Here is a 15,659-nt window from a genome sequence, read left to right as displayed (position 1 = left end):
AGAGAGAGTGTGACTATAGGGCATATATCTGCAGCCCTCTCTGAAGGTTAGCCAGCCTCAGCATTTTTACAACTTTTGGTGAGAACTTAATAAGGTGGTTTCCTATGGCAAGGTCCGGGGGGCTGAGAATAATTGCTCTCTGAGTCAGGGTGCATCCCGTGCTGGTCTGGGCCTCAGCTGCCCGTGAGAGCAGAGACAGAAGCCAGAATATAATTCACCATTGAGAGGGAGCATTCAGGGGCTGAGGCCAGTTAATCATGACGGGAACGTCTCAAAGGAAATGTCCTCTATCAGGCCTCTCCATTTTTATAGGTCAGATAGATATATAAGATCTGTCTATTTTTTTCTTTCTTTTTTTATAAACCTCTTGGACATTAAAGTCTAATTGCTGATCACTAATATCAGTTTTAATGCTTCGATGACTGATTGACGACTTAAACTCTGTTACTTATAGATGACTGCATATAGGTTCAAATGGAATTGTTGCATGATTAGATCCTTGGAACTAAAGGAGGATATACATACAGTATTAGATAAGGGGTATAGAATAGCTTTTGAAATACCATTCTGTCTGTTTAGTCTACCAGTACTGCTCTAAGTAAACGTCGGACTTGGAAATCCTGACATTCCTAGCTGTGTGTGTGTGTCTGTGTGTGTGTGTGTGTGTGTGTGTGTGCGTGCGTGTATTAGCCGTCTAGCCATCTCACCTGTGAAATATCCATGCGGGCGTCACAGCTTAACGGTTGAGTGGACATCAAGCCGTTGGAACCAATGACAGTTGATATCATTCCTTTCCCATTGATCTTGCGAATCATGGTTCCATCAACAAAGTAGACAAATCCTTGCTTGTCCACTGCAATCCCTGTCGGAGGGGAAGGAGAGACAATTCATTACTGCACAGCTCAGGCAGCAGTAACAGCAGTAAAACGTTGTTTGAATGTTCAGTTGGATGTCTAAACAGGGTTGTCACAGAGTAGATGTGATTATAATTACAATATTAGAAGTTTGATATTACATTGACGGTCAAGAGACCAGTCAGGTGACTCAGGCTGTTTATGACAATCATTAAGGTATATTATTACTGAACTCCCTTTAAAGGAAGATGATGAAATACTGTATGTCATCTTAACACTCTCATTCATTCCTTATTGGACAATACACATATACACATTACACCAGGGCTTCCCAAACCTTTTGCCCTGGCACTATACAGCTGTTTCAAATAATCAAAGCTTGATGATGAGTTGGTTATTTGAATCAGTTATGTAATGCTAAGGTAAAAACCAAAAGGTGCACCCAGGGGGGGCCCCGGGACTGAGTTTGGGAAACCCTTCATTAGACAACAGTGAGTCTGAAGCATGTTTGTTCAAAGAGTGATCCTTCATGGTAGACTGAGGAGCATGTGACTACTTTTATCCCCGTCATCAGCCCCCTTCTCCCCACAGAGATGTGTGCTGCATGATAATATAGCCAATTCATTTAATCAAGTGTCTGGGTATTATCTGATGAGATTTGCACTGCAAGTTGGGAGCCTCTAGAGTTCACAAAGCAATGCAGATTCCAGATCGCATGCTGCTGGCTTCTCTACCGTTCTCCGATCCCAATGAATGAAGCAGCTTTAATCGTCTTAGAGGAGCTTACATCCTTAAAACCAATTCTAACATTTCAGTTTGAAAGAGGTTCAAGGCAACGATTTGGCTAGTTGCAATATGCATGGAGCAGCATCTTCTTATTGTGTTCATTGAAAAAGATGACAAAATAGTCAACACAGCAACAGTGGGTGATAACCCTTCTCTGCGAATGAAAAGATGTGGTCTGAGTAAAATGTGAATAGATAGAAGTATATGCTTTTGAGGTTTCAACGGGTGTTATGAAGCTAACATTTTTAACACACTGACCAGTGCCAAAAAAAGAAAATGTATGTAATAAATAATACACTTCAATATGGTTTCATTCTTTGCCATAACTACTGCCTGATTACACTACCGGTCAAAGGTTTTAGAACACCTACTCATTCAAGGGCTTTTCTTAATTTTTTAAAACTATTTTCTGCATTGTAGAATAATAGGGACGACATCAAAACTACGAAATAACACATGGACTCATGTAGTAACCAAAAAAGTGTTCAACAAAATAAAATATATTTTATATTTGAGATTCTTCAAATAGCCACCCTCTGCCTTGATGACAGCTTTGCACACTCTACATATACACTATACCTACTGTGTAGGTTTTCAACTAAGACCGTCAACGTAGGCTTGGGAGCTGAAAAGAACAGCCGTGTGACATGCAACTGTGGAATTACACAACAACACAATGTTTGTGCATTTCATGTTTAATCGGGAATGGACAATTCTGAGGTGCAGTGCAGTAAATGGATTGCCATGGAGAGGCCTACAGTGCCGTAAATGGATTGCCATGGAGAGGCCTACAGTGCAGTAAATGGATTGCCATGGAGAGGCCTACAGTGCAGTAAATGAATTGCCATGGAGAGGCCTACAGTGCAGTAAATGGATTGCCATGGAGAGGCCTACAGTGCAGTAAATGGATTGCCATGGAGAGGCCTACAGTGCAGTAAATGGATTGCCATGGAGAGGCCTACAGTGCAGTAAATGGATTGCCATGGAGAGGCCTACAGTGCAGTAAATGAATTGCCATGGAGAGGCCTACAGTGCAGTAAATGGATTGCCATGGAGAGGCCTACAGTGCAGTAAATATATTGCCATAGAGAGGCCTACAGTGCAGTAAATGGATTGCCATAGAGAGGCCTACAGTGCAGTAAATGGATTGCCATGGAGAGGCCTACAGTGCAGTAAATATATTGCCATAGAGAGGCCTACAGTGCAGTAAATGGATTGCCATGGAGAGGCCTACAGTGCAGTAAATGGATTGCCATGGAGAGGCCTACAGTGCAGTAAATGGATTGCCATGGAGAGGCCTACAGTGCAGTAAATGGATTGCCATGGAGAGGCCTACAGTGCAGTAAATGGATTGCCATGGAGAGGCCTACAGTGCAGTAAATTGATTGCCATGGAGAGGCCTACAGTGCCGTAAATGGATTGCCATAGAGAGGCCTACAGTGCAGTAAATGGATTGCCATGGAGAGGCCTACAGTGCAGTAAATGGATTGCCATGGAGAGGCCTACAGTGCAGTAAATGGATTGCCATGGAGAGGCCTACAGTGCAGTAAATGGATTGCCATGGAGAGGCCTACAGTGCCGTAAATGGATTGCCATAGAGAGGCCTACAGTGCAGTAAATGGATTGCCATGGAGAGGCCTACAGTGCAGTAAATGGATTGCCATGGAGAGGCCTACAGTGCCGTAAATGGATTGCCATGGAGAGGCCTACAGTGCCGTAAATAGATTGCCATGGAGAGGCCTACAGTGCAGTAAATGGATTGCCATGGAGAGGCCTACAGTGCAGTAAATGGATTGCCATGGAGAGGCCTACAGTGCAGTAAATGGATTGCCATGGAGAGGCCTACAGTGCAGTAAATGGATTGCCATGGAGAGGCCTACAGTGCAGTAAATGGATTGCCATGGAGAGGCCTACAGTGCAGTAAATGTATTGCCATGGAGAGGCCTACAGTGCAGTAAATGGATTGCCATGGAGAGGCCTACAGTGCAATAAATGGATTGCCATGGAGAGGCCTACAGTGCAGTAAATGGATTGCCATGGAGAGGCCTACAGTGCCGTAAATGGATTGCCATGGAGAGGCCTACAGTGCAGTAAATGGATTGCCATGGAGAGGCCTACAGTGCAGTAAATGGATTGCCATGGAGAGGCCTACAGTGCCGTAAATGGATTGCCATAGAGAGGCCTACAGTGCAGTAAATGGATTGCCATGGAGAGGCCTACAGTGCAGTAAATGGATTGCCATGGAGAGGCCTACAGTGCCGTAAATGGATTGCCATGGAGAGGCCTACAGTGCCGTAAATAGATTGCCATGGAGAGGCCTACAGTGCAGTAAATGGATTGCCATGGAGAGGCCTACAGTGCAGTAAATGGATTGCCATGGAGAGGCCTACAGTGCAGTAAATGGATTGCCATGGAGAGGCCTACAGTGCAGTAAATGGATTGCCATGGAGAGGCCTACAGTGCAGTAAATGGATTGCCATGGAGAGGCCTACAGTGCAGTAAATGGATTGCCATGGAGAGGCCTACAGTGCAATAAATGGATTGCCATGGAGAGGCCTACAGTGCAGTAAATGGATTGCCATGGAGAGGCCTACAGTGCCGTAAATGGATTGCCATGGAGAGGCCTACAGTGCAGTAAATGGATTGCCATAGAGAGGCCTACAGTGCAGTAAATGGATTGCCATGGAGAGGCCTACAGTGCCGTAAATGGATTGCCATGGAGAGGCCTACAGTGCCGTAAATGGATTGCCATAGAGAGGCCTACAGTGCAGTAAATGGATTGCCATAGAGAGGCCTACAGTGCAGTAAATGGATTGCCATGGAGAGGCTTACAGTGCAGTAAATGGATTGCCATGGAGAGGCCTACAGTGCCGTAAATGGAATTGCCATGGAGAGGCCTACAGTGCAGTAAATGGATTGCCATGGAGAGGCCTACAGTGCCGTACATGGATTGCCATGGAGAGGCCTACAGTGCCGTAAATGGATTGCCATGGAGAGGCCTACAGTGCAGTAAATGGATTGCCATAGAGAGGCCTACAGTGCAGTAAATGGATTGCCATGGAGAGGCCTACAGTGCCGTAAATGGATTGCCATGGAGAGGCCTACAGTGCCGTAAATGGATTGCCATAGAGAGGCCTACAGTGCAGTAAATGGATTGCCATAGAGAGGCCTACAGTGCAGTAAATGGATTGCCATGGAGAGGCCTACAGTGCCGTAAATGGATTGCCATGGAGAGGCCTACAGTGCCGTAAATGGATTGCCATGGAGAGGCCTACAGTGCAGTAAATGGACTGCCATGGAGAGGCCTACAGTGCCGTAAATAGATTGCCATGGAGAGGCCTACAGTGCAGTAAATGGATTGCCATGGAGAGGCCTACAGTGCAGTAAATGGATTGCCATGGAGAGGCCTACAGTGCAGTAAATGGATTGCCATGGAGAGGCCTACAGTGCAGTAAATGGATTGCCATGGAGAGGCCTACAGTGCAGTAAATGGATTGCCATGGAGAGGCCTTGGAAATCCTATAGAATGGACTTCTTTACTTTGTCCGTGTGAACAATCAGACAACACAAATTCTGCCATTGATCCTTGCGCCCCTGGGTACAACTTTCACTAGGGACATGTCCCCCCCACAATCTGAAAGTGATAAAAAAACGAGGCAACGGTGTGCTTTAGGACCATGTGAACGCTTCCGAGCCGTCGGGTAAGTTTGTTTGAGTGTTTATCTGACTGGATCAAATCAAATTTAAAATAATGCCCCCCCCCCCCACACACACACACTTCTAAACCAAAGTTGCGCCTCTGATTGTACCACTCAAGGTCAGGTTCAAATATCCTGTCGAGTCAGACACTTAGTAAGCCTAGTGGGCTGAATGGCATCAAGTTGGCTGCTTCTGTGGGACTAGCCTTGGACCTATTGGCTTTGTGTCCATGTCCACACAGTGTTTACATCAGGGCTGGCCAGCCAACTCGTCTAGGGGAGCTGTATGTCTGTATGCTGCCAGTTATCTCTCATTCAGCCACTGGTCAGGGCCAGAGAAACCAGGAGAGTAGACTCACTCCTCTGACCAATCAATGATGAAACCAATCAATTAATAGTAATTCATTTCAACATTGTGTACATGAGATGATACTGAGATCCTACAGATACCGTGTGTGGTTAAGCTTTCCTGGAAAATCTTAATAATCTATTCGAGCAGTCTGAACAAACTCTGCACATGACAACATTATATCCTCAAATATGCAATGATTGGTAGGCTAATTTCGTTTAAGACACAGAGATACTGAGGAATATATTTTTAACTGATTGCCAGACATGTGCCCATGAATAATAGAAATCCAAATGCATAATTCCATTTTTTCTAAAATATTTTTCAACCAAAATACTCACAAGTTCGCACAACATCGGTGTCAATACTGCTTGTTTACAGACATACCTCATCATTCCAGCTTAATTGCATGACATATCACCCTCATCATTTAGTTAATTATGCATGATGTGGGATGATAAGTGTTCCCCTCACACCCTTCAGAGTGTCCCAAATAACAGAGATAGTACTGAAATAGAGACCAGAGCAGAATCCCCCCCATGGTAAGCAAAACACTCCTAAATTAATAAGATGAAAAACATGTTTCAACTTATTCGTTTGGTCTAATTAAAATTCCAAAATACAAAACAGCTCAATGTAAATATCTGTAACCTTGGGGGTGAAGCTGTTAATGCGCTGGGCAACATGTTTACTTCTTGGATCTGAGGATTAGTTCCAGTCTTACAGGCAGGAACGCTGGGTTGAAGCAGATCTAATCACGTCTTTTAATTTGAGGGATACTGTTGATGGAATTATTGACCAATACTACCTTAGACTGCGGTCTTCTCCATTTCCCACATATTGAGAGAAACGCGAGGATTACACTAGTCTGAGGATTTCTACTGTGTCCAACATGTCAAGCTCTCCTATACTGTAGTAGTTGTTAGGTTTATAATAGAGTCATAATGAAATACATTCAAAATATCATTTGAAATGCAAATATACATTTTCTATGGTACTTACAGTATATGATACCTATGTATATGAGAGGTCTAAAAGTAGCACTAAATAGATGAATTGTCCAGAGATGATTGATTAAGCCCTCTGTAAATTAATCATGTCTAGGTTACCTCATTGAATCCCCCAACCCCCAAACACTGGCCTGGTGAGGTACAGTCACTGCTGAATGAGAGAGACCAAATAATTGATGGCACAGACAAAATAATACTACTTCAGATGCCAGTAGTACAAAGCTATTACCCTGGGTATCATGTAAAATTTCACAGCACAAGCTTAGGTGGATGCCCTGGGGAAAAGGTGGGAAATGAGATGATAAATTGACCAGTCACCAGGTCTGACCCAGCATTAATACCTTGCCCAATGTATTTAATAAAATAAAGAAGGTAAAACATTCATTTTGAGGAGAAGCTCTTGACCCTTATCCATCCCTGGTCCCTGCCACAGGGGCGAGGAGATGCATATCCAGGGCAGCCTAGTCTGGGCAGTACTAGGTGGGGGAAGCCGCCTGCTTGGGATGATTGGGTGCCTGGTGTCGCTCCTTGGCTTCCACAGCCAGTTGCTCCACATCAGAGAGACTGATCTGTGGGTTCTGCCTGATCGTACATGTGTTTACAGATGACTGCTCCTGCCACTTTCACGCACGCCTCCTCATTAAAGAGGCACTGGCGGCCTCTATGCCGTCTCACACTGATAACGGCAAGTGTACACGGCCTATGAAATGATTGCCCATCAGCTCCTGTTCTCTCTGGAGAGGACTTTTGTGTGTGGCAAGATTGATTCCTGCACCACACGTGCGGTCGATAATTGGCCATGTATGTTTGAGCTGAGAACTGCCACAAACTGTGGCTGAAAATGGTTTAGATTTTCTTTGAAACACTGCCACATTGAAACGAAACCACGGGACCTGTGTATCTGGTATAGCAAGCGCCCACCTTCATCATTGAACAATTTTGAAATCCAGTGTGGGTACAAAAAGGGTGTGGATCTTTTTTGGGGGGGCTGCATAAGGCCGGGGGATAAATTGAGGGGTGTTCTGAGATTGGGAGGGGAGATACAGTACATTGATATATCACCTGAAACACTACTACTACCGCCACTGCTATTGTACCAAGGAAAACAAAGAGGGTGCATTATTTATACTAATTTGTTTACAGTACATTGTGTCCCACTTGAAGCAACGTGTTGGCAGATACTCGATGGAACCTAGTGGTTGACCTACTTCTGGGAGACCTTTTTATGGTTAATCAAAAAGCTAACGCTTCAACATTCATTTCAAGGCCAAGCACTCTCTCCTACTAAGTCGTGAAAATACTTAATCAATGTGTTGCTTTTATTTTTGGTTTATAATCGATTCTTCGCCATATTTCCAGTCAATATGAATCGACTGAAAGTTTGTTCAACCACATTACAGCTACTGCTTGATACACTGTTAAAATCAGATAGATTTCTAGCTGACATTATAGATCCTCTACACTGCATCTAGCTGATATTACAGTAAGTACACAAGCCAGTAGACCTGGGATTTCAACAATTATCTTTAACATGGTGATATCCTCCTGTAACAGTCGGTTAAAAGCAATTATAAATGGATGCTGATGGTCTGAAACAGAAAGTCAGCCACGTGTACATGTAAGGGATCATCAACGAGGTGCTCTGCGTTCTATAGAAAAATAATGAACGACGTGGAAGGTGTGTTCAACTATGCGCTAGCAGAGCGGATCTAACCTTCCATGGAGTTGCATTATTTTCCAGAGAACGCATAGAGCCCCGAGTTGATTATCCCTTTTATACCAACGCTGTAATTTAACCCATTTGCCACTAGAAATGTGTTCATTTGCCTGTAGAACAGCTGTTCAACATCCACTGAATTAGCAAGTTTACCAGGTAGCTACAGTAGTGGCCTTGTTAGCCAAACAAGCAGACTTGCTAGCTTGCTATTATGAAAATTGAATTCAACAATGCCAATGTTTTTCAATTTGACTTTTGCTTTTTAAAAGCAGGTCAAACATAATACATGTAAGAATACATTTCATAGCCATTCAATTATACTGTGCATTATAGAGAAATAATGCACACTCCAGAATGCCCTTCAAGCCAATAAGGAACCTCGGGGGTTTGTGGTGTATGGCCAATATACCAGACCCCCTGGGCCTTATTGCTTAGTGATATAATATAGAAATGTCTGGATATAATGCTATTTGGTACTTTGTTGTGTGCTACAGTATTTTATGATAAGAATTTAGAGTGAAAAAACAACAACCCCTCAGATTTCCGTGGGGTGAGGATTATTGACTGCTCTTAGGTCAGGTGTGTATTGATTGAAAATGTATTTGTGTGCCACATTTTGTTTGGGCAAGACTTTCTAAAAGCACATTTTTGTTCTGAGTAGACTATTAGAAAGCATGTGGACCTGGTGTCAGGTTATCACACATTTGAATCAGTCTGCCAATGCTCTTATCTTTCCTTAAAAGCATATTTTCATCCTTAAGAGCCCTAGTCTGTGAAATTTCAAGCTGTGAAATTGTTGGAATAATCCACTTATTCTGCCTTCTCCTTACTAAGATGCATCAAGCGACAGCTTTCGTACCTAGACTTGGTATCATTGGATAGGCATTATCTAATGGATAGACTTGAACTGTTTAAGAAGTAGCCTTAAAGTGCTACGTATCTATGTTCAAGTTCCAACCACAACAGTCAGCCGCTACCTCATCCTTATTCAGTCTGTTGGCTTCCTGTTTGTGAATCTCAGTTGACTTGCACTTTAATATGTACCACTAACCAACACCCTCAGAACTTTTAACCCATGTTTAAATGACTCCTAACTGTTGCTGTTCATGCCCTCTAGAGTTTTGTCTAAAAACAGCAGGTCAGATGCTCTCTTGGTTTCAAGAGCTTTTTGCACTTCCTTCCTTTCACACCTGGGCTCAGACTTGTTCGATTAGAAACATCAACTGATAAAAGTTGTTTCAGGGTCACAACATTTTGAAAACCCTGAAGGAAGATTTGGTAATGGAACAGGCACATATTTAATGGAACAGGCACATATTTAATGGAACAGGCACATATTTAATGGAACAGGCACATATTTAATGGAACAGGCACATATTTAAACAACATTTCAATCTCATAAAAAAAATGATGTACACAAGACCACAAGGCACATGCATATTACTAATCAGACCTGGGTTAAAAACTATTTTGGGTATTTCAATTACTTTCAAATACATTTGGAAGTATGCATTTTTATGTGTTTTATTTGAAATGACAAGTAGTTGAATATTGGAATATACACTGCCATGCATTTAACAGGTATTTGAAAATAGTAAGTATTTAAGTATTTCTGAATAATTTAAAATACTTCAAACAGAAGTAGTTGATTCGGGCCTCCTTATTTGAAAATACTCAAATGCATAGAAAATATGTACGTATTTGAACCCAGATCTGTTACTAATACATGCATAAAGAAATAACATAAACCCATATACTAATTAGAAAACAAAAGTCTCTGTGTGTGTCAAACTGAAGCATGAAGGGAGAGAGAATTCAAAGGCATCTGCCTACATTATTCACATACTCTTCTGTCAATCAGAAAGGCTGACAAGCTGATGAAAGAAGACTCACAATCTGTGTGACAGTGACAGAGCATCAGCTAAAGACCCGCCAACACACCTAATTGATTCACTGCTGGATTTAGCAAAAAGTGCGCCGATGTCATCTTTCATCATCAAGCTTCTCCCTCAGGCTGCCTTAAGGAGCTAAAAAAAACTCTCCCTTCACAAGTGCTGGGCTAAAGGTCAGGGTTACCTTAAAGCATTGTTCCAAATAATAAGAATATAGCCCTACTGTGTGAAGTGCTCTGGTAAAGTGTGTTTAATAGATCAACATGAGAACAGATCTGTCATACAGTCACAACAACCCTGTCAACCATCACCAACAAAAGCATACAAATGACTAATCACAAAATCCACATATGAATACAGTGTATTTCCATACAACTCATACCTATACTGAACAAATTCAGGCCAAGTGGACCATTAGCTGGTACAGTACACAGTCGCTTGCAGGTGGAACAATGTAGTATTTGCAGTTACCGTAACAACATGGGAATCAATCCACCAGGGGAAATGGATTGATCTCAATTTCACTGTTGTTATGAGCGAAAGACTATCTAATCCATCCCTGTCTGGAGTGTCACCATGTCTGAGCCATCTATCAGCCTCACGTTACTATATTAAAACAAACCCTTACTGTATGGCATCATGCAATAATGTGGCGTAGTCTGTAAAACACCTCTTTCAAAGAACCACCTGGTGCTAGCCTATTACAACCCTTGTTTTTGCACATTGTAATTGACTTCACAGTTTCCCTGATTTGATCATGCCCGTACAAATTGTTCTCACTGATGTAATCACACCTTTACATCTTGTCCTCAAAGCTGGATCAATAAAACAAGACCCCTATGAATATGACATATTAGGGATTGTTAAACCCCCAAAAAACCAACACAATTTGCTAAGTGCAATCCTGTCTCTTAATAATATAGAAGCCTAGTTAAGAGCACAGTTCGCAGAAAAACACATGATCCAAAGCCTTTCTCTTGGCATCCTATTTATGCAACACAACAGAATGCAGCAGGAACCACAAAATGAGGATAAATCCAAAGCTGGCTGAGGTGACAGTGATGAACTGATGTTGTGGTTTCCTGGTTCAGGGAGCTATTATAATTAATAGTTGTAATGCGTTATGTGCTGCTGGGGACACTTAAAAAAAAACGTGGGACTGAGGAGAGTGTCAATACAACATCAATATCAATGAAGGCCCAAACAGTAGTGCGCGTATGGACTGCAGTTGCTTCACAAAGACTGCATCTGCATCTGTGACAGCCAGTAATACTCATTATTCCTGAAGGTTAACGCTACGTCGTGGAGTACGACAGCCTCTCCTCCTCTTGCCCTCCTTTGCAGATCTGTCAGCCACACTTAAATCCTGTTAGCAATACACTATCCTGCTCCCTCCCGGCCTGGGCTCCCTGATTTAGGAACAGTTTCATCACTAGTCATGGTTTTACAGTAGCATCTTGATTGTGATTTGGCTGCCATCTTTACTCCTGACTGGGCTGGGTGGATCAACTGGCTGCATTGGACCATGTCACATGTTGCTGCAGCAGCCCTATAAAGGCCTGTCCTGTGAAGGGGAGAGTCAGTTATTGGGACTGTGTGTGAAGGACTGATGCAGCGACTGTGTGTTATCACCTGATAAAGGCATTACTCTGGCGCCTACGGGGCCATGGGATCCCTGGTATTGTGTGTTGGAGGAGCAGCGAAATTCATTTCCATTGCTGCCATACTGTGCTGTGTGGTCTAACTAAGCTGCTCCCAACCCATTCGATAAGGCTGAAGGGGAGGCTGAGGGAGACCGGGAGGAGGAGAGAGGAGGGGGGGGGGGGCACATAGCTGGAATTAATAGCGTCTCAGCGCTGGATCCGGAACATCATGCCCGGGATGCAGCCAGTCTAAATGATGTGCCCACATTGCTCTGACCCTCATTTGGCTCCTACACATATTAGCCGTAGAGGGGAGACAGGAATTTTCAACCCTGGCAAGAAGGAGCAAAACTCTGTTTGAACTTCAAAGCCGCTGCTGTTTGAGAACAGAAAATGAATGGGATCATCATTGGTGGACAAAGCCTCACCTTCAACCAATTTCAAGGATTTTCTATTGACAAGACAGAAGCACATTTAACCTCTGCTAATAATACATGTCAATATTCAGACCCATAATACTTCTCAGGTTCAGGAAAGGGACTGGTCTCTGCATACACACTTAGACAAAAAGGTGCTATCTAGAAAATAAAAGGGTTCTTCAGATGTCTGCATAGGAGAACCCTTTTAAGAACCATTTTTGGTTCCAGGTAGAACCCTTTTAGTAGAGCCCTTTTGGGTTACATGTAGATCCCTTTCTACAGAGGGTTCTACATGTAACCAAAAGGGTTTTCCCTGGAACCAAAAACGGTTCTCCTATGGGGACAGCCGAAGAACCCTTTTGAAAGCCTTTTTTCCAAGAGCGTATAAATATCTGTGTCCTTTTAAATGTCTCCCTTCACACTAGATGGATTAATTCTGTAATTTCTGATTAAAAGCAATAAGGTAGCCCTTTACTATTTTCAGGGTTATAGACTAATCGCCATATTAAGGTAGTGATGATGCTGTACCTCTGGGGTTGTTGAGGGAGGCATCGATGGCTTTGCCCCCGTCTCCACAGTGGCCTTGATCGAAGGGGGTGCACTGGTCCCCCGTCCCTGCCACCACCTCCATGTTTTTGGCCAGGTCCTTGGGCTCTGTGAGGGTCCTGAGTCTGTAGACCCTCCTGCTGCTGGTGTCAGACAAGTAGAGGGCCTCCCTTACTGGGTCCATGGCCAAGTAGTACTTATGGGCTGGGCTGGAGCTGCAAAGAAAAGACCCTATCACTTAGGTCTACACTACAAAAAACATAAACAATGTACTGTTTGTATAAACAGGGATGGGCGACCCTTTTGTAGGCTCGTGGACCAATAAAAAAAAAGAATGATACATATATATATTTTTTTTGCGGGGGAACACAGTCGGGGTCTTAAATTACTGCTGAGAGTTAGAATAATAGACTACACAAGGTTTCGAAATGTGGTTGTGCATCAGCAGTCGCTCAATTAGCCCATGTCAGCTACATTAGATCGGTAAGTTAGTCTAGCAGCCAGCTATCTAAACTTGTAGTAAGCATGGTCAAATTACCGACCAGCGTGGGGCCAACTGACCATCAGTGACCATATAAAAATCTGCAAACATTTGCCTCCACTCTATGGCAACATTTTATGAATTGGGTAAGCAGACCCACGAGGCACTGCGGCCCTGATGATGATATCCGTTTTTTTGCGGCCCCCACCCTCATCAAAGTTGCCCATCCCTGGTACTGTATATATGAAATACACATTTAGAGGTCAATCCCCAAAGAGCTGGCTTTTATCACTTAACACCAGTTCAGTTTCCTTCAGTCTTTCATCTTAAATGGTTGCTCAAGAGGAACCACGTCATACTGTAGGTTCCGAGATTAACATCTCACTAACGTGAAACAAACATCTGCCAACCACAGACAAAATCATTCTTTTCACCAGAAGATATGATTAAAATCCATACAGCTCTAACTCTGACAGCTGTATCATCTTTACAGTAATTGCACTGCAACTGAACGGTGACTGAAATCATGACAAAAATATCCGTGGTGTAAAGTACTTAAGTATAAAGTACTTTAAAGTACAAATTAATAAGTTGTTTTTTGGGGGTATTTGTACTTTATTTTACTATTTATATTTTTGACAACTTTTACTTTTACTCCACTACATACCTAAAGAAAAGAATGTACTTTTTACTCACATACATTTTCCCTGACACCCAAAAGTACTCGTGTCATTTAGAATGCTCAGGCAGGACAGAATTATTGTCCAATTCATGCACCTATCAATTTAACACATTTACATTCCCACTGCTTCTGATCTGGCGGACTGACTAAACAAATACTACAAATACTGCGTTTGTAAATGATGTCAGAGTGTTGGATAGTGCCCCTGGCTATCAGTAAAAGAATAAATAAATAAAAACACTGTGCCACCTGGTTTGCTTAATATAAGGAATTTGATGTAAAGCATTTACTTTTACTGAAGTATGACAATTGTGTACTTTTTCCACCACTGTACCGAAGTACATTTAAAATCAGATACTTTTAGACTTCTAGACAAGTAATATTTTACTGGGTGACTTTCACTTTCACTTGAGTCATTTTCTATTAAGGTACCTTTACTTTTACTCAAGTATAACAATTGAGTACTTTTTCCACCACTGAAAATGATGGAGGCAACCTAAGGGCCTGTGTAATGACATCCCTAACAGAGAGTCAGAGCTACTGTATGTGTGAAGACGTGCATCCCAGTGAACGATGCCATCTACTACCATCACCAGGAAACCCTCTCTGTAAACATTAGGCTGTTCGCAGAGGAAAATGACTAATCTCAGGCTTTAGTTGGGTGTGCCATGTCATACATGCAGTGAGGGGAAAAAGCAAAGCTAGTTCAGCGAGATTTTTTCAACAGGCTTTGATTGAGAAATAATCAATTGCGAACATGACGGCTGCATGAAAAGATGAATCATATCTCTGGGAGACATGAGAGCCTGTTTGTTTGGGGGAGAGAGTATGAGAAGCCCCTCCCAACACAACAGTGTTAAACTGGCCTTTCCAGTGGGGCGCTCCCCCATCTAAGCACACATGAAAGGCTGGGGCTTGTCTACGATAAGAGGAACCCTTTAAAGACCTCGTCTGTATTTCTCTCCAAAGATAGCCCATTTCTAATCCTTGCTCCCTTTAAATCAGGGCTGTTAAATTCTAGTCCTGGAGGGCCAAAACACTTCTGGTTTTTGTTTCTACCTGGTAGTTAATAGCACTAATCTAGTGTGCCAGGTCTGAATTAGTCCCTTATTAGACAGAGAGGATGAAAACCTGAAAAGTATTTTGGCCCTCCAGGACCGACATTGAACTGCTTTAAATCCAGGTCAATACACTTCCATATTGACTGACTGTCTCCTCACTTCAAATCCTGTATTCTGTAACCAAATAAGAATATCATCCATGAAAGGTAGGCTGGCGGTGTTGCAACTGAAGCACTGCTCTTTTCATGCTGCAGTGTCATAAAAAAACTGTTTTCAGGAAAATACATTATGTTCTGAGTCTGACTGAGTACGGTATTGAAAACGTACCTGTGCCTGAGATCTCGATTCCTAGCAGCGTTGTATTAAAGAGAGAGAAAGAGTATTAGTTCTTATCCTTGGAGAAATATCTTCTCTTCGATCCATGATTATACTTATGAAAGCATTTCAATGAAACTTCTCAGTTCAATTCGTTCATGTGCTGTGTACACAATAGATGACAAATTTTCCCATCTTTTTCCATT

At 42.7% G+C, this 15,659-nt stretch overlaps 1 protein-coding gene across 5 annotated transcripts in view; it reads right to left on the bottom strand.

Moving 5' to 3' along the window:
• The window catches only part of LOC109872677 (teneurin-1), a 177,677-nt gene that overhangs the window by 16,779 nt on the left and 145,239 nt on the right, over positions 1 to 15,659 (bottom strand). For all 5 annotated transcript variants that reach the window (XM_031808394.1, XM_031808392.1, XM_031808393.1 and 2 more), the window contains 3 exons: positions 15,466 to 15,486; positions 12,897 to 13,129; positions 708 to 862 (listed from right to left, as the gene is read on the bottom strand). In XM_031808394.1, coding sequence (XP_031664254.1) covers positions 708 to 862; positions 12,897 to 13,129; positions 15,466 to 15,486 — 409 coding nt within the window. The remainder of the gene's footprint in view (positions 1 to 707; positions 863 to 12,896; positions 13,130 to 15,465; positions 15,487 to 15,659) is intronic.

Source organism: Oncorhynchus kisutch, linkage group LG28 (assembly GCF_002021735.2).
Source record: "Oncorhynchus kisutch isolate 150728-3 linkage group LG28, Okis_V2, whole genome shotgun sequence".
NCBI classification, from domain to species: Eukaryota; Metazoa; Chordata; class Actinopteri; order Salmoniformes; family Salmonidae; genus Oncorhynchus; species Oncorhynchus kisutch.
The sequence above is the reverse complement of the archived record's forward strand: the minus strand, read 5'-3'. Positions and strand labels throughout refer to the sequence as shown.